At 40.2% G+C, this 23121-nt stretch overlaps 3 protein-coding genes across 5 annotated transcripts in view; 1 reads left to right on the top strand and 2 right to left on the bottom strand.

Moving 5' to 3' along the window:
• Positions 1–7044, bottom strand: part of NOXRED1 (NADP dependent oxidoreductase domain containing 1) — a 32127-nt gene extending 25083 nt beyond the window's left edge. The window contains exons 1-2 of the mRNA XM_032180477.2: positions 7003–7044; positions 6268–6439 (exon numbers count right to left, since the gene is read on the bottom strand). Of these exons, the coding sequence (XP_032036368.1) occupies positions 6268–6422 (155 nt within the window). The 5' untranslated portion in view covers positions 6423–6439; positions 7003–7044. The remainder of the gene's footprint in view (positions 1–6267; positions 6440–7002) is intronic.
• Positions 1–21282, top strand: part of SAMD15 (sterile alpha motif domain containing 15) — a 60195-nt gene extending 38913 nt beyond the window's left edge. Inside the window, exons 3-4 of one of the 2 annotated variants that reach the window (XM_058429814.1) lie at positions 17208–17253; positions 20517–21282. In XM_058429814.1, the coding sequence (XP_058285797.1) occupies positions 17208–17213 (6 nt within the window). In that variant the 3' untranslated portion in view covers positions 17214–17253; positions 20517–21282. The remainder of the gene's footprint in view (positions 1–17207; positions 17254–20516) is intronic. The other variant, XM_058429813.1, reaches the window with a different exon arrangement.
• Positions 10169–23121, bottom strand: part of VIPAS39 (VPS33B interacting protein, apical-basolateral polarity regulator, spe-39 homolog) — a 31936-nt gene continuing 18983 nt past the window's right edge. For both annotated transcript variants that reach the window (XM_032135088.2, XM_058429816.1), the window contains exons 12-20: positions 21293–21366; positions 19322–19397; positions 18734–18868; positions 17752–17793; positions 17333–17422; positions 13171–13257; positions 12497–12586; positions 11861–11965; positions 10169–11130 (exon numbers count right to left, since the gene is read on the bottom strand). In XM_032135088.2, the coding sequence (XP_031990979.1) occupies positions 11110–11130; positions 11861–11965; positions 12497–12586; positions 13171–13257; positions 17333–17422; positions 17752–17793; positions 18734–18868; positions 19322–19397; positions 21293–21366 (720 nt within the window). In that variant the 3' untranslated portion in view covers positions 10169–11109. The remainder of the gene's footprint in view (positions 11131–11860; positions 11966–12496; positions 12587–13170; positions 13258–17332; positions 17423–17751; positions 17794–18733; positions 18869–19321; positions 19398–21292; positions 21367–23121) is intronic.

The raw sequence follows: 23121 nt of genomic DNA, 5'->3' as shown, positions 1-23121 counted from the left end.
AGGCAGGCGGATCATCTGAGGTCATGAGTTCAAAATCACCCTGGCCAATATGGTGAAACCTGGTCTCTATGAAAAATACAAAAATTAGCCAGCACGATGGCAGGCGCATGTAATCCCAGCTACTCGGGAGACCGAGGCAGGAGACGGTGGAGGCTGGAGTGAGCCGAGATCGCGCCACTGCACTCCAGCCTGGGTGAGAGAGCGAGACTCCATCTAAAAATATATAAAAAATAAAAATAAATGTTTGGTAGATTTTTCCAGTCAAGTCATCAGGCCTGGGGCTTTTCTTGGGAGTTTATTATTATTATTATTGAGTCAATCTTACTAGTTATAGTTCTGTTCAGATTTTTAAAATTTCTTCATGATTCAGTCTTTCTAGGTTGTATGTTTCTAGGAGTTTTTCTGTTTCTTTGAAGTTATCCAATTTGTTGGCATATAATTGTTCACAGTAGACTCTTACTCTTAAGATCCTTTTTACTTTGATGGCATCAGTTTGTTTGTTTTTGTAGAGACAAGGCATTGCTTTGTTTCCCAGGCTGGGATTACAGGCGTGAGCCACCACACCTGGCCTGTGGCATCAGTTTTAATGTTTCCTCTTTCATTTCTGATTTTGTTACTTGATTCTTCTTTCTTCTCTACCAGTTAGTTTAGGAAAGGGCTGTTAGCTCTTATTTTTGTTGACTTTTTTCCCCATTGTTTTTATAGTCTTATTTTGTTTATTTCTATTCTAATCTAATTATGTGCTTCCTTTTGCTTACTTTGGGTTTAGTTTGTTCTTTTTGTAGTTCTTTGAAGTATAAAAGGTTAGGTCGTTGATTTGAGATCTTTCTTATTTTTAATGTAGGCATTTACCCCTATAAAGTTTGCTCATAGTACTGCTTTTGTTGCAACCCGTAAGTTTTGGTATGTTGTTTTCATTTTCACTTATTTTCAAATTTTCCTTGTGATTTCTTGTTTGATCCATTGGTTGTTCAAGAGTTGTGTTGACTTCCACATATTTGTGAATTTTCTAGTTTTTCTTCTGCCATTTCTAGTATCATTCTATTATGGTCAAAAAAAAAAAAAGACGGTTGGTATGATTTGAATCTTCTTAAATTTGTCAGGACTTGTTTTGTGACCTAACGTGATCTATCCTGGAAAATGTTCCATGTGCACTTGAAAAGAACGTGTATTCTGCTGCTGAGTGGAGTGTTATGTACTTGTCTTTTAGGTTCTAATTGGTGTATCGTGTTGTTCAAGTCTTCTGTTTCCTTACTAACCTTTTGTCTGGTTGTTCTATCCATTATTGAAAGTTGGGTATTAAAATCTCCTACTATAATTGTATATCTTCAGTTCTGTCAATATTTGCCTCATATATGTGGATGTTCTGATGTTAAGTACATATATAATTGTTGTATCTTCCTGGTGAATTGGTCTTTTCATCATCATGTCATTCTTTGTCTCTCATGACAGTTTTTGACTTAAAGTCTATTTTGTCTGATACAAGTATGACTACTCCTGTTCTTTTTTGGTTACCATTTACGTGGAATTATCTTTCTCTATGCTCTGACTTTCAGCCTGTGTGTGTCCTAACATCTAAAGTGAGTCTCTTGAAGACAAGATATACGTTGGATCTTGTTTTTGTTTTTGTTTTTTATCCATTCAGCCACTTGATAGCTTTTGATTGATGAGTTTAATCCCTTTACATTTAAAATAATTACTGGTAGGGAAGGACTTATCACTGCCATTTTGTTTTTTTCTCTATGTGTTGCAGTTTTGTTCTTTTCCTCTCTTGCTGCCTTTTGTATTTCACTGATTTTTTTTGTAATGACATTATTTTCTTTTTGTTGTTGGTATTTTCTTTGTAGTTACCACAGGAAATTGCATACAAATCATAAAAATAGTTGTAACAACCTATTTTAAGATGATAATGTCAATCATATACAAAAACTCTACTTCATCTTCCCCTACCCCTGCTTTTTGTTATTTATCTCACGAATTATATCTTTTGGATATTTTGTATCCATTAGCATGGTTTTATAGTAATAGTTTTTTTTTTTAGTATTTTTATTTTTGAAACAGGGTCTCACCCTGTGGCCCAGGCTAGAGTGCAGTGGCGTGAACACAGCTCACTTCAGCCTTGATCTCCTGGGCTCAGGTGATCCTCCCACCTCAGCCTCCCAGGTAGCTGGGACTACAGGCACATACCACCATACTTGGCTAATTTTTGTTATTTCTAGTAGAGACAGGGTTTTACCACATTGCCTAGGTTGGTCTCGAACTTCTGGAATCAAGCGATCTGCCTGCCTCAGCCTCCCAAAGTGCTGGATTACAGGCGTAAGCCACTGTGCCAAGCCTGTTTTTAATTTTTATTAATATTTATACTTATTGATATTTATAATTTTATTTTATACATTTTATTATTTCTATATTTACATTTTATATACATTTTATTTATCTATTTATGAGACAGGGTCTCGCTCTGTCACCCAGGTTAGAGTGCAGTAACATGATCATGGCTCACTGCATCCTCAACTTTCCAGGCTCAAGTGATCCTCTCACATCAGACTACCAAGTACCTGAGACCACAGGTGTGTGCCACTATGCCCAGCTAATTTTTTTTTTTTTTTTTAAGAGATGTTGTCTCCCTATGTTGCCCAGGCTAGTCTCAAACACCTAAGCCCAAGCAATTCTCCTGCCTTGGCCTCCCAAAGTGCTGAGATTACAGGTGTGAGCCATCACACTTGGCCAGCTTTTATCTTTAAATCCTATACCACAAAATCCTATACCACAATTAAAAATGATTTATGTACCACCCATCACAGTATTATGTATATGGCTATATATTCACCTTTGCCAGAGAGCTTTTTATTTTTGTATACTTTTGTGTTGTTGACTAGCATGTTTTCATTTCAACTTAAGGATTCCCTTCAGCATTAGTTGTAAGGCAGGTCCAGGAGTGATGAGGTTTTTTGTTGTTGTTTATCTGGGAAGCTCTTTCTTTCTCCTTTTTTTTTTTTTTTTCTTGAGATGGAGTTTTGCTATTGTCACCCAGGCTGAAGTGCAGTGGTGCAATCTCAGCTCACTGCAACCTCTGCCTCCCTGGGTTCAAGCAGTTCTCCTGCCTCAGCCTCCCAAGTATCTGGGATTACAGGTGCCTGCCACCATGCCCAGCTAATTTTTGTATTTTTAGCAGAGACAGGGTTTCACCATGTTGGCCAGGCTGGTCTTGAACTCCTGACCTCAGGTGATCTGCCCGCCTCGGCCTCCCAAAGTGCTGGGGTTACAGATATGAGCCACCATGCCCAGCTTCTCCTTAATTTTTGAAGCACAGGTTTGCAAGAGATAGTATTCTTGGTTGATAGGGTTTTTTTTTCTTTCCCCTTTCAGCACTTTGAATATATCAAGCACTCCTTTCTGGCCTGTAATGTTTCTGCTGAGAAGCCACTGATAGTCTTCTGGGAACTCCCTTGTGTGATAAAGTTGCTTTTTCTTTGCAGCCTTCAGTATTCTTTGTCTTTGACTTTTGATGGTTTGATTATAACTTGTCTCTGTGTGGTCCTCTTTGGGTTCATCCAAACTGGAGTCCTCTGAGCTTCTTGAATTTGGATGTCCATTTCCTTCCTCAGATCTGGGATGTTTTTGGCCATTATTTCTTCAAATAAGCTCTTTGCACCTTGCTCTGCCTCTCTTCTCCTTCTGACATTCCCATAAGGCATATATTGACCCACTTGATAGTATCCCGTAAGTCATCTAGATTTTCTTCACTTTTCTTAATTTTCTTTTTGCTCTTCTGATTTCATAATTTCAAATAACTGGTCTTCAAGTTTGCTGATTCTTTCTTCTGTGTGATCAAGTCTAATGTTGAACCACTCTAGTGAGTTGTTTCAATTCAATTATTGTGCTCTTCAGCTCCAAATTTTGGTTCTTAGTTTCTCTTTATGATATTATTTTATGCATGTATTGTTTTCCTGATTTCATCACTTTTTTTTTTCATAGAGACAGGGTCTCACTATGTTGCCCAGGCTGGTCTCAAACTCCTGGGCTCAAATAATCCTCCCACCTCAGCATCCCAAATTGCTGGCCTATAATCTGTAATCTGTAAACTGTGCCCAGCCTAGTTGTTTTTCTGTGTCTTGTAGCTCATTGAGCCTCTTTAAGATTATTACTTTGAATTCTTTGTTAGGTAACTCACAGATCTGTTTCTTTAGGGCTGGTTTCTGCAGTAGTTTGTTCCTATGGTTGAGCAATATTGCCTTTTTATTTTTCGGTGGAATTTGGGCATTTGAAAAAACAGTCAGGCCTCTCCCAATCTTTACAGACCGGCACCATACAGGGGAAGATCTTTCCCAATCAGCCCAGCTAGAGATTCTGGGGCCTGTCATATCTTTCCAGGAATGTGTCTTCTCTGGGCTTGAATTTGGAATTTCCCAATTAAAGAGTTTTGCCTGTTTCTATTGCAGGGGCTGATAATCTTTTCCTCACTTTAGTATCTATCTGCAGTACTGCAGGTTCTCTGTACTGCAGCAAGCCACTGAGTGATCCTTTGTTTTCATCCAAAATATGTTGGTTCCTCATCAGTGCTCCAAGTCATGTGAGACAGAAATCAATTCCTCAGGCAGCCCCCAAAAAGGCAGAAGAGTGGACAAACATTCCATTTTTCTTTTTGCCTCCAAAGGAGAAGCCACAAATTAGGCATTTTCTCCTGATCACCTGAGGCTGGCTTGAGGAAAGGGATATCTTAGGTGAACTGCAATAGCTTTTCTTACCCCTGTAAATGCAGCTGTTCTTTGATTTGTACCTCTCCAGGGGACTACAATTTCTTAAGTGCTTGCTGGAGTTTTCATAAAGGCTTTTTGGACCATATATTGTTAAGTTAGTGTCTCGAGGTTACAAAGTCTGGAGCTTCCTATTTCTTCATCTTACTGATACCACTCTGAGACAGATGTCAATTTTTATTGCTATTAGATGTGAGTGCATTCCTTTCCTACGATACGCCCACTCTTTCTAGTTTGCTATTTCAAATCTGCAGACTTGAGAAACCAGATAACTTGGTTTCTTAAGAAGGTTATGACTTATAAACATAAATGGTTTATAAAAACAAAACAGTGTTCATTCAGGGTACAAATTTAAACAACAAAAACAAAACAAAACAAAAAAGAACAGAACTGAGGAACTAAGGATGAAGATTTCAGACCACTATTTCCAGAGGTTCACTTACTGTTGGTGCTGGATGTGTTTCCTTGGCCCAAGATTAACAAAGTCAGACTTCTGAATACATAAGGTATACTTTCATTGCTATACGACAGCCTTATATTTGTTCTGTATTTCTGTAAAAACCAGTGTCTTAAAGCTCTGGATTTTGCTTCTAAGCAACATAAGTCACACTCTATTTAAGCCTTCTCTCCTGGTTGAAAGAACACTTTCTCTTAGTGCCTGATCCTTCCAAATATAAAATGCCACCTGCAAGTTTCATATATTGTTTTCTCACCAGTCATATTGAGTACTACCAATAGGTTTATGTATCCTTATCAGTAAGCTAATCAGTAAATTCACTGAGCAGCCTGCCTCCTTGGACATATGCTGTATCTATAAACATGTTCAATTCAAATCTGGTCCCACCATCCAGGAATTAATCTAACTTAGTTAAAACTAAGAAGTAGAGTGAGGAGGTGACATATGCTCCCAGAGTGACCTGGAGTTGCAGAATTCAGGAGCCTAATTATAGGTACCTGCTTCACACACATTTCCTATTTAAGTGTCTGAAGCCATATTGTAGAAAGATATCAGAATCAAGACTGGACTGAGAGCTTTTCTGCAAATCAATATTCCTGGTTTCAAGGAAGTCACTGGCATAGGGCCTGTGAAGTCCCAGGTAGCCTTCCTGTTAAGGGAGCATTCCACTATTACCTCAGCCCCAAAAGAAAGAACTGATTCCATTTGCATTCCTTGCCAATAGATAAGGAATGGCTAGACATTAGCAACTGTGGAGGGCAAGCTGGTGGTCATGATGAGTGAGTGAATGGATGAATAAATGATCATTTAATCAATCCACCAATAAAAGGTAATCACTACTAATCCATGCTTTATTATGTAACCACAGCCAGGGGACCCTGTTATAGATTTTCCTGTCCTTTTAGACCAGGAGTCATTGACTCTAGGTTGGAAAAGATAGGATGACAATCCACCAGCCAAACTTACCCTCCAATATAAAAAAAAATTTAAGACATTTGAATTCTCAGCAGTGAGATTCTTGTCCATCTTCCTGAATTTGGATACTTGGCTTACCTCAAATTATATAATAGTTTGCAGAAGAAGGTTGCATGGGCACAAGCCTCGATCATCAGTCCCCGAGAACGGCCCTGCAAATACAGCCAGATACGATCTTCCTCTGGAACCCCATACTCAAACTGCAGGGACTCAAGGTCCTGGAGCATGTCCATTTCCAAGCCACTATTTCCTGCAGTGATAGACACTAATCAGTTTGGCTCCTTGTCCTGGTAGAAGAGGGGTCTGTGTAGGAGGTGTGTGTATAATGGTGTGTGTGCCCAGGTCACAAGCACTCACGATGGTGGGCTTTAGCACCTCTCTACTCCCAGATTCTGAACTTGGAATTCACCTCTCTTGAATTCACACTCTAGAGTGTGAGTGTTTGAGGATTCCTAATCACTGGCTGCCCATGAATCCTGGACTCATGAAAAATCTGTACAGAAACCCACAGTATTGTTTCTCCACACAGGTTACAGGCACCGTTTTCGGCAGATGAATTTACAACAGCAATTGAATTTTACAGGTATTCTTGGGCCAGGACATTTTCCCTTCCATTCCCTCCTGCATTTTGGAAATAGGACTGAACACACAGAACCACATTTCAAAGAAATGCTTCCCATTCACTAAACTCCATTCTCCACAGGGTACAAAATGACCCAAACTAAATATCATTGTCCCCTGTCTAGGGCAGGGACATCTAGATTTACAAACTAAACTCAAAGTCATATAAACCCATCTACATATATCTATCACCAAACAGAGAAGATTGGCTCTGCTCCTCAGTACTTCTGATCCTGGAAGGTAAGAACTACATTTCTAAGGAGAATTACCCAAGAAACTTGTGATTATGACTCCTTAACTACCAGATTACAGTCTCTGAGTCTTAAAGGGGCCAGCCCCACTTAGAGGTTTTCCTGAGCTGAATATCAGGACATGAGTTCCTTCCACTGTTTCTAGGAGTACTACCCTAGAGCAGTATGAGACCCTCCTTTTCCCAACAGAAGATTCTGGATTTCTAGGGGTTTTTTTGCAGACTAGAATATCTTACAGATCTTAGCACTACTTGAGTTAGTTTACAACTCCTTCTTTTTGTGTTCAAGAAACCAATAAATTTTTTTCAGGTGAAATCAACATAACATAAAATTAGCCATTTTAAAGTGAACAATTCATCAGTACATTCAGAATGTTGTGCCACCACCGCTATCTTGTTGCAAAATACCTTCATATTCCCAAAAGGAACGCCTACACCCATTAAGCAGTTACTCCCTATCCCTCCCCACCCTCAGCCTCTGGAACCACCAATCTGCTTTCTGTCTGAATGGATTTACCTGTTCCAGATATTTTATATAAATGGAATCACACAATATGTGACCTTTTGTGTCTGGCTTCTCTAATCCCTTTTATAGGAAGGCTGTTATATGACAACACCATCTCAAGGAAAGTCTCACCCGGGCATGGTGGCTCACGCCTGTAATCGCAGCACTTTGGGAGGCCGAGGCAGGCAGATCACTTGAGGTCAGGAGTTTGAGACCAGCCTGACTAACATGGTGAAACCCTGTCTCTACTAAAAATACAAAAATTAGCTGGGCATGGTGGCACATGTCTATAATCTCAGCTACTCAGGAGGCTAAGGCAGGAGAATTGCTTGAACCTGGGAGATGGACGTTGGTTGCAGTGAGCCGAGATTGTGCCATTGTACTCCAGCCTGGGTGACAGAGGGAGACTCCATCTCAAAAAAATAAAAAATAAAATAAAATAAAAGCAAAGTCTCTACACTTGAAATGAGGGGCATGGACATTCTCATCAAACCTAGGAAACATTTCCTTACACCAAAACAGTCAGTAGGTCATCCTAATGTTGCCAAGTAATGCTTCCTGCTCCGAAGGAAAAAGAAGCTCAAAACCTAGATTAGCATGACCAATGCAGCATACGAGTTGTACAGACATGAATTCTAGGCCTATCCTTTACTTATGCATTCTCAAAGGTGGGGATCAGTTGTTACTGTTTTGTATTATGTCACCTTGGCTAGGCTGAACTGCAATTTCCAGAATTCCCTTCCCTGTATGTTTCCGGTTAAGGTGGACCACCAGAGATATTTCTATGCAAGATCAGGAGGGTGGAAATGAACAGCAACCAGCCTGTGTTTCAGTGTGCATAATCAGGGGAAGTACTTTTGTAGTTCACACATGTTGTTGTTTATCTGCTGAGTACCTTGTTGGTGAGGGGCAACAGTTGGGCCTGTAACTGCTACATCTTCCCTGGTTCCTCCTTCAGTTGCTCACTTCTGGGCCAGGTGTTTTTCTGTTCCATGACAAAGGCCACTAGCTTTTCCAGCAGCAGGACACCCACCTCATCAAGGTTTGAGGCTGTGAGAACTGACATGGGTCCCAGTCCCTTCTCATGGTTTCGAGCTTGTCCCTGCTCACTCACTTTATAATAATCTTCCCTTCTTCACGGCCTTCCCTATGGATTTCAAGCTCTACCACTGGACATGAAGACAACTACCTTAAACAGACCCTCCAGCTGCCATACTTGAGTGGAAGTACTCAAACAGAAAAGACAGGCTGTACTCCTCAGTACTTCTCATCCAGTTTCTCTAACAGGTCAGAGAAAGGTCAAATTTCTCTAACAAACTGCAGATATAGATTAGATTAGATTAGATAATGTATATATATACCTAGTGGTTCTGCTTCTCTAAATGAACCCTAACCAATATACTAGTTAATAAAGTAACCACTGTTTGTTTGAAGATGAACCAATAATTTTAGTACAGTCTAGCAAATTAAACTCTTGTTTCTTCAATAGCAAGAAGGATGATCAAGAAAGGAACTAAATATGAGGTTACCTGGAATTGCAAAGTGGAGGAGCAAAGGATGGAGTCTGATCCCCTTAAAGCAGAGTTTCTCAACACTGGTGTTACTAACATGTGGGCAGGATAATCCTTTGTTATGGGCTGTTCTGTGGATTGTAGGGCATTTAGTAGCATCCCTGACCTCTACCCACTGGATGCCAGTAGCACGCCTAGTGTGGCAACAGAAAGCAACTTTGAACATTGCCAAATGTCTCTTGAGGGGCAAAACTGCCTCCAGTTGAGAACCATATTGCCTTAAGGCATGGTATGTGCCTCTGTAGGAGCATCTTCTCTTTTCCTTCTATGACTTCACCCACTCCACAGTCACAGGAACACAGAACTCAACAAAATGTTAGCTGGGTGTGGTGGCACACACCTGTAGTCCCAGCTACTCAGGAGGCTGAAGCAGGACGATTGCATGAGTCTGGGATGTCAAGGCTGCAGTGAGCCATGAGGGTGCTGCTGCACTCCAGCCTGGGTGACAGACCATGTCTATTTAAAAAAACAGGCCGGGTACGGTGGCTCACGCCTGTAATCCCAGCACTTTGGGAGGCCAAGGCAGGCGGATCACCTGAGGTCAGGAGTTCAAGACCAGCCTGGCCAACATGGTGAAACCCTGTCTCTACTAAAAATACAAAAATTAGCTGGGCGTGGTGGCAGGCACCTGTAATCCCAGCTACTCGGGAGGCTGAGGCAGGAGAATCGTCTGAACCTGGGAGGTGGAGGTTGCAGTGAGCTGAGAGTGCCACTGCACTCCAGCCTGGGCGACAGAGCGAGACACCATCTCACAAACAAACAAACTCTACAAAATTTTAGATTATCTAATGAATCCAGAGAAAGAAAGGGACTCACCCAGCATCACATAACTAGTTAGTGGTAGAGTTGGAAAAAGTCAGGTCTTGTGTCTCCCAGCACCGTGCTGTTTCTGCTTTGCCATAGCACTGTTACTCTATAACCTGACATGTGCTGACAGGCTGCTGAATGCAGTCACTGAGGAAGACTTGTAATGATCCTAAGATCCTGAGCAATTATTTCATCATTCTGCACAAAACCACCAGGAGCAGGAGAGAAGGCACCAAGGAAGAAATACCTTTATTAGGAGTCTAGGCATGTCAGAAAAACCCAGTTCAGTCACAGAAAAGGAGGCAAATATTGGTACAGAGCAAGAATCCAAGTGCGAAAATAAAACCTCCATCTAAATATCCTAAAAGAAATGCTGCTGAGTTTAGCCCAGGTGAAACTTCTGAAAGCTCCTGGTGAAATGAGATTTTTGCATAAAGAGAGAGCTCTCCAGCACTGCTGCATCTGAACTTCTTATAAAGTGACGGGTCTGGGCTAGCAGTAGAGGAAGAGATAAAGGGGATGTCTCATCACCCAAGCAAAGTCATCTGTGTTCAAGTGAGAGAAGAACCTTAGGCTTTTGGACAGAGTAAACTGGGGCAGCAGAGGGAAAATGGCTGAGGAAACACAACGTCTAGGCCATGTGCGGCATAATGTGGAGGGGTCTGTGCAGTCTGGTGTGAGTGCATCTCCAGCAGGTCTTGGGAAACACTGGCATTCCTTCCTGAGGCCATTTTGGTTCTGTTCTGATTTCATTCAGAGCAGAACTGCCAATGTCCAGCGCCAAGTCCTGGATCATAATTAGCTGAGTAGAATGGAGTGGCCACCCTATGACTACTGTACCTCTTCCTTTCTGGAGCAGTCACTTTTCTCAGACCAAGTGAGATCTTACCCAGTAGGGGCCCAATCTAGAAATCACTCCCACCTTCATATGAGCACCAGGTGGAGAGAATCATTCTCATGAGTCAGAGCTTTAGATCTCGATCCTCAGATGATGTTCCTTGGACAGAAGATCAGTCTGAAGTTATCTATGTCAAGAGTAGCTGGCACTGCCTGTGGATAATGGGACCAAGTGATGTGATGCTGCAACTCTCCCAAAGAATAGCTCTCCCTACTTTCACAGGCAGGAGAGGAGGAAATGAGGCAGGTTTCAGGGTAGTCAATGCCACTTAATTCTTCCATCGAATTTGCTGTGGAAAGGAAACAATGAAAGTGTGTGACCGGTTTTCACTTATCCCTACAGCAAGGCAGAGAAAATGCAAAAAAACAAGCCTCATAGCTAGATAATGTAAGGAAAAGAAAAAGTAGAATCAGATCAGGAGGTGGGGGATGTTGAGAAATTTTTAAAAATACATGGGGGAGTTCATTTATTCAAAGATGCACTAAACACCTATTTTGTATTTTACAAGCCTAATTTTGGTCATTTGACCCTAAGGTAGGTCCCAAAATACCTGACAGGGAACGAACTTTCATATTAACAAAAAGCTTAGTAATTTCCTGCTGTGAGAGATGAACCAGCTGTGCTCCCCAGATAGCTAACATCTATTTCAGCCACTTCTTATTTTCAACAGGTAGGTCCCATTCATCCCCATGAGACCATACAGTTTGGATATTCTGAATCTGTAACATGTTTTCATACTTTCAATATTTAGTTTCTCCTACCTGCTAGGTTTAACTATTATCACAGCATTACAGTTGTCTTAGCTTGAGGTCCCCAGATTACCCCCCATCATACTGCATCTCAGGAGTAATTTCTGCTATTCAAAGCAGTGCTTTTGATATTGTGGCCAGAGAAGAGCCTTACATCCATGTGGCTTAGCCAACTGCAATCCTTCCAGACCTTGGAAACATACACTTGGTACTATTTTGTGAACTGTCTGTCTCCTGAGCCTGCTGGAGGGGTAAACTGTAGCTGCTCACCGAGCTGCTGAGAAAAGCATCAATCTTCTCCTCCTCTGCTGATCCTTTATCTACCTTACTCCTGTATGCTAGCAACTGTTGACGATCCTTCAGGTCCCGGCAGGTCTGTGCATCAAAACAAACAATACAAACCTCCAATCAGCCTTCTATACAGGTTTCTTTTTGCCCAGGATGGTCTCAAACTCCTGGGCTCAAGCAATCCTCTCTCCTCAGGCTCCTGAGTAGCTGGGACTACTGGTGTGTGCTACTGTGCACGCATGAGGGCTTATTTCTTTTTGTCATTATCACTTTGACCCAAGGCTCAAGGACAGGCTAAGAGGCTATAGTGGGATAACAGTGGGGTCCAATGCCCACAGAACTCCATGTTGGAGAGAAGACTACACAGCTTGTACAGCTTGATTTAGTTCTATGAATTCTCCAAGTACGACAAGTTATAAAAATACAGAGAAAGCAGTCAGAGGGCTGGGAAAATAATACAGGAGTGCTGGTCTCCAAATGAACTCCTGCCAGATTATTCTGTCCATTCAATCAAAACTGGTGGGAGCACCTCAGGATCTTGGACAGAGAATATTATAATCCCCACCCCGCCTCGCCACTGAGGATCTAACGGAGGACTCCCATTTCTTGGGGACTCACATCAATGACAACATCATGGCACTTGAACTTAGTGGCTAAGTTCAACTTTGTGTCCACATCTTCCACCAGATTGACATACTCCTGTAATATCTGTGGGAAGAGGTACTTCCGATTAATGATTCAAAGACCCATAAGGCACAGAGCTCTACAAGGTAGAAAAGAAAGTCCTAAAGAAAGCAAAAGAGTTCAATAGCTAATGTTTCCAATTCCCATCATCAACCACAGGACTAGTTCTGCAATGGGAATGAGGTAATGCTACACAGTACTTCCATGCTGCCTCAGTAAGCAGGAAAGAGCACACTTCTGATCCTAGAGCCAGATACACATGCCAGCAATGACAGTACTCTAGTTGTGATCCAGTGCTCTGCTCATTTCTCCCTGATGTCTTTTCTCCATGAGTTCTCCTTTTCTATCATTTGAACAGTACATCAGTATTCCACTTGGGCTAACACAGTAGATGCTACTCAGAGAGGACAGTTTGGAATTGTTTCTAAAGGGGAGAAAGGGAGAGAATTTCACTCCCTGGCCTTTTTTATCTTGAGGCCTATTGCAGCCATTGTGCTGCCTTTAAGGGAAAACAAGAGCAGATCGGGTCTCCCATCACTGACCAGTAAGAGTCTTAAAGTTAGGTCTCCGAGAATATCCTGTACCTAACTCTCTTTAGAAACCATTACCTGCACAGGGGCATTGTTCTTGTGCAAAATTTCGACAACCCGATGGAAGCCAATGGGTGCTCTCTTCTTGGTATAGCCCAGCCAGTTCTGAAAGAGGAAGATGGGGTAGCAGTAGGTAGGCCAGGCACACTCAACACATTCTAGGTTAGTCTATGTTTTACGATCAGACCAGAATAACATGGTGGGTAGGTGGGGGTGCTGAGGGATACAGAAATAATGAGAAATGAATTTTTCAGAAAAATCAAGGGACTTGAGAGAGTGGAAATGAATCAGGTTTGAAATAACTAGAAATAACTATAGATCTATAGAAACGAATGCAGGGAAAAGTCATGAAATACTACTAAATGGGTAAGTAACTTACTTAATATTTGTAGTATGAACTTATCAATGTAGAAAATAATTCCATCTTCCATATCTTTATAAGTACAGAGGTTTATTTGCAAATTCATGAGGGAAGGTCTGGAAAGCTACCCATTAAACTTTTAACAGTGTTTGCCTTGAGAAAGGGGGTGAGATAGGAGTAGGTAGAAAATGAAAAAGGAACTTCACTCTTTCTATACTTGAATACAGTGTTTGATTTGGACAACAGACACGTATTGCTTTGTTAGTTAATATAACTAATTGAATAATTAACAAATAGGAAAAACAGAAAACTTTCAAGCCCATAATGGAAAAACAGATATTTAAAACGTAAACTAATTCATATGGAACCACCAAAGATTGCGCATAGCCAAAGCAATCAATGTTAAAGAAAAACAAAATGGAGGCCAGGTGCAGTGGCTCATGTCTGTAATCCCAGCACTTTTGGAGGCCAAGGTGGGCGGATCACTTGAGGCCAGGAGTTCGAGACCGGCCTGGCCAACATGGTGAAACCCCATCTTTACTAAAAATACAAAAATTAGCCGGGCATGGTGGTGCATGGCTTTAATCCCAGCTACTCGGGAGGCTGAGGCAGGAGATTCACTGGAACCCTGGAGGCAGAGGTTGCAGTGAGCTGAGATTGTACCACTGCACTCCAGCCTAGGTGACAGAGCAAGACTCTGTCTCAAAAAAAAAAAAATTTTAAAAAGGGGTAGGGGTAGCAGGCAACATGGCTTCATGATTTCAAATTATATTACAAAGTTATATATAGTAATCAAAACAGTACGGGGCTGGCATAAAAACAAACACATAGACCAATGGAATAGAATAGAGAGCCTAGAAATAAACCCAAGCATATATGGTCAGCTAATTTTCAACAAAAGCACCAAGAGGACCCAATGGGGAAAGGATAGTCTCTTCAATGAGTGGTGCTGGGAAACTGGATTTCCACATGCAAAGAATGAAATTAGACCTTTATCTTAAACCATACACAAAAATCAACTCAAAATGGATAATATACCTAAGCATAAGACCTGAAGCCATAAAACTCCTAGAAGAAAACATGGGAAAAAGCTCCTTGACAAGACATTGCCTGGGCAATGATTTTTTGGATATCACACCAAAGGCTCAGGCTACAAAAGCAAAAAATAAATGGGATTATATCAAACTAAAAAGCTGCGCATGGCAAAGGAAACAATCAAAATGAAAGGCAGCCTATGGATTAGAAGAAAATATTTGTAAACCACATATCTGATAAGGGATTAGTATCTAAAACATATAAAGAACTCACACAATAGCAGAAATAAAAATGACCAGATTTAAAAATGGGCAAAAGACCTGAATGGACATTTCTCCAAAGAAGACATGAAAATGGCCAAGAAGTATATGAAAAGGTGATCAATATCACTAAACAACAGGGAAATGCAAATCAAAACTACAATACGATATCACCTCACACCTGTTAAGATGGCTGTTATCAAAAAGACAAATGATGTGTTAGCAAGGGTGTGGGGAAAGGGAACTCCTGTACCCCTGTTGGTGGGAATGTAGATTGGTGTAGCCAATGTGGAAAACTGGCTGCAGTGAGCTACAGTCATGCCACTGCACTTTGGCATGGGTGACAGAGTGAGACCCTCTCTCAAAAAAATTAAAAATAGAACTACCATATGACCCAGTAATCAATCCTTCTTTTGTGTATATGCCCAAAATAAATGAAATCATCACCTCATGAAGATACTTGCATTTCCACATTCATTGTAATACTATTCATGAGATGTTAACTATTCATGAAATTTAACTATTATAAATTATTGCTGAGAATTTAAATATCTATAACTTACAAAAATAATAAACAATAATTCCCTCCCCCTAAAAAATAGCCAAGATAAGGAAACAACTTAAGTGTCCATTGACAGACAGATGGATATAGAAACTATGGAACTATGGTATATATATATATACATTCATGCTGGAATATTAGCTTTAGAGGTCTAATTACAAGATGAGGACTGTAGTTAATAATATTGTACTGTAATCAGGACAGTGAGTAGATTTTAGCTGTTTTTGACACAAAAAAAATAATTTGAGATGATAGATACGTTAATTTGCTTCACTGTAGTAACCATTTTACTATCTACATGTATCTCATAATATCTTATTGTATAACATAAATATATACAATACATAATAACATTTATCTTAAAAAAAAGAAGAAAGATAACAAGTGTTGGCAAGGGCATAGAGAAAAGGGACCCCGGTACACTGTTGTCGGTGGGAATGTAAATTAGTGCAGCCATCATGAAAAACAGTGTAGGCATTCCTCAAAAATGTTTAAATAGAACTACCATATGATCCAGCAATCCCACTATTGCATATAAATCCAAAGGAAATGCAATCAGCATCTCACAAAAACATCTACACTCCCATGTTTATTGTGGCATTATTCACAAGAGCCAAGATATGGAAATAACCTAAGTGTCCACTGATGGATGAATGGATAAAGAAATTGTGGTACATATATACAATGGAGTATATTCAGAACTTAAAAAATAAGGAGATCCTAACATGTGACAGCATGCATGAACCTGGAGGACATTATCCTAAGTGAAATAAGCCAGACACAGAAAGGAAAATAACCTCATGATCTCACCATGTAGGATCTAAAAAAGTCAAATACATAGAAAGTAGTTTCCAGAGGGGGGAAAACGTAGGTCAAAGGATGCAAAGTTGTAGTTATGCAGGATGAATAAATCTACAAATCCAATGTACAGCATGAGGACTACAGTTAATAATAGTGTAGTGTATACTGGAAATTTGCTAAGAGAGTGAATTTTAGAGTCTCTTACCACACTCACAAAAAATGGCTAACTGTGAGATGATGGGTTAATTGGCATGACTGTATAATAATTTCACTATGTATATGTAGATCAAAACATTATGTTGTACCTTAAATATATACAACAAAAATTAATTTTAAAAAGGCAAATCAGTAAAGACATGACAACCAAACTCAATCCAAGGTCTTTGATTGGATCCTGATAGAAAAAAATACAGAAGCAAACCAAAACAAGCTATAAAGAACTAATTTAAATATGGACCATGATTAAATATATATTATTATATTAATGTTAAATTTTTTTAGTGATAATTATATTATGCTTTTTTTTTTTTTGAGACAGGGTCTTGCTCTTGTTGCCCAGGCTGGACTGCAATGGCGCAATCTTGGCTCACTGCAACCTCTGCCTCCTGGGTTCAAGCAATTCTCTCGCCTCAGCCTCCTGAGTAGCTGGAATTACAGGTGCACACCACCACACCCAGCTAATGTTTGTATTTTTAGTAGAGACAGGGTTTCACCATGTTGACCAGGCTGGTCTCAAACTTCTGACCTCAGGTGATCCACCTGCCTCCAGCCTCCCAAAGTGCTGGGATTATAGACGTGAGCCACCGCACCCGGCCCAATATTGTGCTTGTGCAGTATTAAAGGAAAGGTGTTAAGATGTCTACGACTTACTTTCAAATGATTCAGAAAAGACAAACACATATGTATAGAAAAAGAGAAAGCATACATGGCAAAATTGTTAATAAATTAGTGATGTGGATAAAGACTATTATACTATTATAGTATATATTTGATTATTATATGAACTATAAAATTCATTCTTTCAATTTTTCTTTAGGTTTGAAATTTTGGAAAATAAAAAGTTGGAGGAAAAATGTAAACTGGTAACTAGAACTTCTAACATGATAGAACCCTTCTGTCTCCCCAGGCCTCGGCAGCACTAAACAGTTCCAGGGCACACACCTTTGTGGTGAATAGGGCATCTACATCATTCCAGGCTCGAAGCTTGGCACGAGCAGCCAGGGCTGTCAGCACATACTGTTTGTCTGGGATCTGGAAAGCAGAGACCAAGAAAAATTAAGGGGAAGTAGAAATACATCAATGGGGGTGCTTGAGAATTTTAGAAAAGACAGACATTAAATATTTCCTGATATTGACTCTGCCCCTTAAAATCAAAAAATTTCTCAGTTCAAGAACTTCTTAATTCCCAAGCCCCAGCACTGCTATAGGCCATTCAGTCTTCTCTCACTTTCCCAAATTCATTCCTTTCCACCTTTAACCTTGAATATCAAAGGACACACTGTACAGGGTTACAAAGCAACATCCACTCCATGTAGTTACCGTGATCACTACTTTCATAAGACTGACCAATTTGTATCTACCTTAAATGTCTTCTTCAGGTTGATGGGACTGCTGAATGTCCCCTAGGATGAAAGTGAAAAAGGAACTTTAGTGATATTGACTTTCCCATGTACCACTCAAGCTCTCATTTTCTTTCCCACTACAGAGACTTTCTACATCTTACTCTGTTGCCATTTAAACACAGAAATTAATTTCAGGGAAAAGCTCCATTGGGAATAGTCAGATACCACTATAAGCTGGCTTATCAAGAACTGGATTAATAAGTATGGTGCTTTTTCCCATTTTCTGCTAATCCAAATAAGGGGAAAATGTCTGCCTATTATCGTGGAATCCAAACTTCTTCAAAAAATTTAGAAAGAAAAAAGAGTGGCTGGGCGCGGTGGCTCTCACTTATAATCCCAGCACTTTGGGAGGCTGAGACGGGTGGATCACGAGGTCAGGAGTTCAAGACCAGCCTGGCCAACATGGTGAAATGTCTCTACTAAAAATACAAAAAAAAAATTAGCGGGGAGTGGTGGCACACACCTGTAATCCCAGCTACTCAGGAGGCTGAGGCAGGAGAATTGCTTGAACCCGGGAGGCAGAGGTTACAGTGAGCCAAGATCGCGCCACTGCACTCCAGCCTGGGCGACAGAGCAAGCCTCCATCTCAGAAAAAAAAAGTATCCACAGCTACTTGCCACCCTGCTGCTCTTCTCCACACCATGCTAATCCATTTGAAATCGTGGACCTTTGAACAGAGACTTCTACAGATAACAGCACCAGGGACAGAACTTGCTATGCTAGCATGCCAGCTCACTTGAAGCCACAAACCTTACAAACCTCTTTTCCCTCCTGGCCAGATGAGGCCCTCTTACCCCTGGTGAGGGCCAGGAAAGCTTCCAGGTGGATTTCTGAGAACTATACATACCCATTATTAATAGAGTACATAAAAGTACTGGATTTTAACTATGTTCTTTTTGTGCAATGAGAGTTTGTGGAATCTTCCATATTTTGCCTGTACCTCAGCCTCTGTGTAGTGATAGAAGCAGGAGTAGAAAAGCGTTGTCACTAGTGGCATGTTGAGGATGGAAGCTTTGCGGGGGTGCTTTCGGAAGATCTCAGTCTGTCCTGCTGATTCTAGATGGCGATCATTTGCCTGTGGTGGAGTGAGCCCAGTAAAAAAAGAAAAAAAAAACAATGTCCATGGAGTAGAGGCAGGAGAAAAATCTTTTAATACTACAGCAGTTGTGTTTCCCACCCTAGGAGTGAAACGAAGAACAGAAAAAGAAAGAAATTGCCTAGGATATCCCCAGAGTAGTTTAAAATCCATAAAATGATCATGGATCCACATTGGATGGAAACAAATAGAAGTGGTGATGACATGGGAGATTTGGGATGAAGAAGAAATACTTCCAGGTTAACAGCTGCTAAGAGGAAAAAGGATCCTAAAAACAATGGAGGAAGGGGGCTATTGTGTACAGGCAGAAAATGAAAGGCTTTTAGAAACCAACAAGAAATGACCCACATGCAGAGCATAGAAATCTCCTAGATGCTGAATGGCACTGAGCCTTGGCACTGAGGCAGAAGATGTAGAGGAGAGGAGTCTAACCTCAATAATGATCTGACGTTCCAGGAGCGTGTAATGGTCCTGTATGTGTGCAGAATCTTCTGCTGAAAATGGCAAACTGGTAGAGTGCCAGAAGGTTAGTACCTTTCTCTATTCAAACAAGGAAACAAACCCAACTAAACCAAATCACCAGCCTAAGTATAAGAGGCTCATGGTGCCTCACCATGAGGCTGATCTCAGTTCACCTTTAGAGCATCCCTTAAAGGAAGAAAGACATAGCATGAATGGCGTGAATTTCATATTAAAGGTTTTGCCGATTCAAGAGGGATCCTGAGAGTCCACAAAACACTTATAATCACTCATAATTTTGCTGATAAATGAATTAGAATCCTCTCATTTTGGGAGTTGGAGTATTTGGTGAATGAGTCACAAAGCTAATGAGTGAGCCTAGGCAACTGCCCATCATCCACATCCCAGTGAAATTCTGTGGCTTGTGCTTAACTTACTGAGGGGACACCTAGATTTGTTAGCCATTTTTTTATGGCAGAGTACAAAAGGTAAAGTAAATTACATGCCATGGTGGTATGTTCATAGATTGGCAAATATCACAAATGTCAAGGGTCCCATCTTCAACACTGCATGATTTGTTTGTTTGTCTGCTTGTTTTGAGATGGAGTCTCTCTGTGTCACCCAGGCTGGAGTGCAGTGGTGCAATCTTGGCTCACGACAACCTCCACCTCCTGGGTTCAAGCAATTCTCCTGCCTCAGCCTCCAGAGCAGCTGGGACTACAGGCTAATGCTGCCATGCCCAGCTTATCTTTGTATTTTTAGTAGAGAGGGGGTTTCACCATGTTGGCCAGGATGGTCTTGATCTCCTAACCTCATGATCCACCTGCCTCAACCTCCCAAAGTGCTGGGATTACAGGCGTGAGCCGCCGCGCCTGGCCGCATTATTGTTATACATGAAGATGCTGAGGGACAGTGTCTTGCCAAAAAGTCATGTGGTCAATGGGGAAGGCCAAGAATAGAAGCCAGATTTTAAATGCCCAGTTCACAGATCTATCTTTTAGAAAGTGCTGCATTATTCCTCATGCTCTGCTCACTCCAGGAAGAATTCTGAGTTTTAATTACACTATTCCAGGTAAGTTTTAGCCACAGTGAATTTTTAGAAGAGATAAAGAGAGATGCTATATATTCTAGTTACTTCACTATTTTAACTTTTCTCCTTATTTTCCAGAGGCCATATAACATATCTCAGTATTTCGTAACATTAAATGGATTTCACTGATATAAAAAAATTTCTAAACATGAAGCCGGGAAATCATGTCACATGAGGAATGGTTGAAACAACCATGAGCACTGAACCTGAAGAAGCAAGGACTACTGGGTAGACGCTACACCTGTCTTGAAAGATACAGGGAAGCAAGTTTCAGCTTAACATAAGGAAGCACTTTCCAATAATGAAAGTTGTTCAAAAACAAACTGAGCCGTTTCAAGAGCAACAGGCACCCTGTCACAGGAATATGTGGAGCTGGGTTTTGTAATAATTTAAATTCTGGATGAAAGCTTGCCCTGGATCAGTGGTTCTTGGGACTTTGGGGTTTCATGGACCAGTAACACTGAAAAAAATGCATGAGGTCCCTAAAGTATTGCTATCTTTTTATTACTTAAGGTCATAAAAAAAGTACAGCTCATTTTAGTACCAAATAAGAAGAGAAAAGTGAGGACAAAGTCCTACAATAAAAGATAACCTTTCAAATTAAATAAATTTAGCTTTAGGAAAAAAAATCTCTCTTCATTTGTCTTTTATTTTTCTCAGTTTACCACCAAGCAGTGGAAACTCTGCTGGGGACTAGTGTGTGAATATCACTGCATGAGGCGACCCTGAATGATGCTGGTATGATTCATTGTTAGCCCTTCCCTTCCTGCCTATCCATTCCACCCTTTTTAATTTTCTTCATTCCTTCTGGGTAAAGGTATTTATACTTAAAATCATTTCTCCCCCATACTTACCCAACACAGGTCTTAAGAAATTCTTTTCGTTTGTCAGGGTCCTGAATGTTCAAATGCTCTCGATAATGAGATAGCTACAAAAAGCAGAAAAAGGCTTTGAGGTATTTTGTCTCCTTAGATGAGGGAGATAGCTGAATAACTGAACTTCCCATGCTTTAAAAAAACAAATTCTTCATTTCTGGGTATAGATGGTTATTGGAGGCGGGTGGGGGGATAGGCAAAGAGTGATTAAATATCATTAGTAGGTTTATCTATAACTGCACTGTACGATACAATAGCCACTAGCTACAACTATTTCTTTAAATTAATTAATGTAAAAATTCACCTTCTTAGTTAACACTAGCCACTTTTAAATAACTCAATAACTACATGTGACTAGGAGCTACTATAGTGGACAACACAAATACGGAAATTTTTTTTTTTTTTTTGAGATGAAGTCTCTCTCTTGTTGCCCAGGCTGGAGTTAAATGGCACAATCTCAGCTCATTGCAACCTCTGCCTCCCCAGTTCAAGCAATTCTCCTGCCTCAGCCTCCCAAGCAGCTGGGATTACAGGCGCCCACCACCATGCCTGGCTAATTTTTGTATTTTTAGTAGAGGCAGGGTGTCACCATGATGGCCAGGCTGGTCTTGAACTCCTGACCTCAGGTGACCCGCCCACCTTGGTCTCCCAGTGTGCTAGGATTACAGGCGTGAGCCACCGCGCTGGGCCCAAATATGGAATATTTCCATCATTGTAGAAAGTTCTATTGGCTGGTGCTGATCTATAATGAAGCACTGAGTAGATAGAGTACCGAGCTTTACCTGTAAGTTTCACTTTAGCCTCAGTATTTAACCAAAAATGAATATTTTGCTTCAGCTTTAGAATTTGAAAAGTCAAAGAGCTAAACACCTATTTCAGTGTTATTTTTGGCATCCTTGACCATGTACATGATCAATGGTAGTATGATCATGTAAATATCTAACAATTAACATCAGTAATATAAATAGGGCATGTCATTCTGACTCACTGTTCATAAATATTCACAGATTGAGCCAACAGATGTATATAAAAATGTAAATGTATATAAAAATGTAAATGTAAAAATGTAAATAACATAAGACAGAATAATAGAAATTACATATCATAATCCAATCTTTGTAAAATATTTCATATAAAATAGTTGGTATACAATCATTCCTAATATTAAAGAAAGTAACCTTTAAGAGCTATAGTTAATTTTTTGTTATTCAATTCCATTTCATCCTTAGGTCTTTCAAGAAAAGTTCTACATGGGAAACCTTCATATTCTGTGGGCATACACTAAAAGTGTACTATCAGCTTTGCCACTTAAGTTTACAAGGTTGAAAAACTCAAAATCTATATACAACAACATGCATGATAAATCATCTTCAATTCAAACATAATGAGTATAAAGAAAATAAAGTTTTAGATAAAAATGAGTTACCCAAAACACATTTATTCTCACTAATGAAATTCAAAACAAAAAACTTTATAAGAATGCTGTAAGAAGAAAAATCCTTATAGTTTTGAACTTACAGAGATTTAAAAATATAAACAAACAGCTTTTCAAATGATTATTACAGGCTGCCAATCATTTTCAGTTGATTAAGAAAATGGATTTTTCAGATTCTCTCATGCTTTGAATATTAAGTACAAGTTCCTTTCAGAAAACATGTTACTGAGCCAGGTGAGGTGGTTCACATCTGTAATCCCAGAACTTTGGGAGGCCAAGGTGGGAGGATAACTTGAGGCTAGGAGTTCGAGACCAGCCTGGCAAACAAAGTGAGACCCCCATCTCTACAAAAAGATTTTAAAAAATTAGTCAG

Source organism: Hylobates moloch, unplaced genomic scaffold (genome assembly GCF_009828535.3).
Source record: "Hylobates moloch isolate HMO894 unplaced genomic scaffold, HMol_V3 SCAFFOLD_16, whole genome shotgun sequence".
NCBI lineage: Eukaryota > Metazoa > Chordata > Mammalia > Primates > Hylobatidae > Hylobates > Hylobates moloch.
The sequence above is the reverse complement of the archived record's forward strand: the minus strand, read 5'-3'. Positions and strand labels throughout refer to the sequence as shown.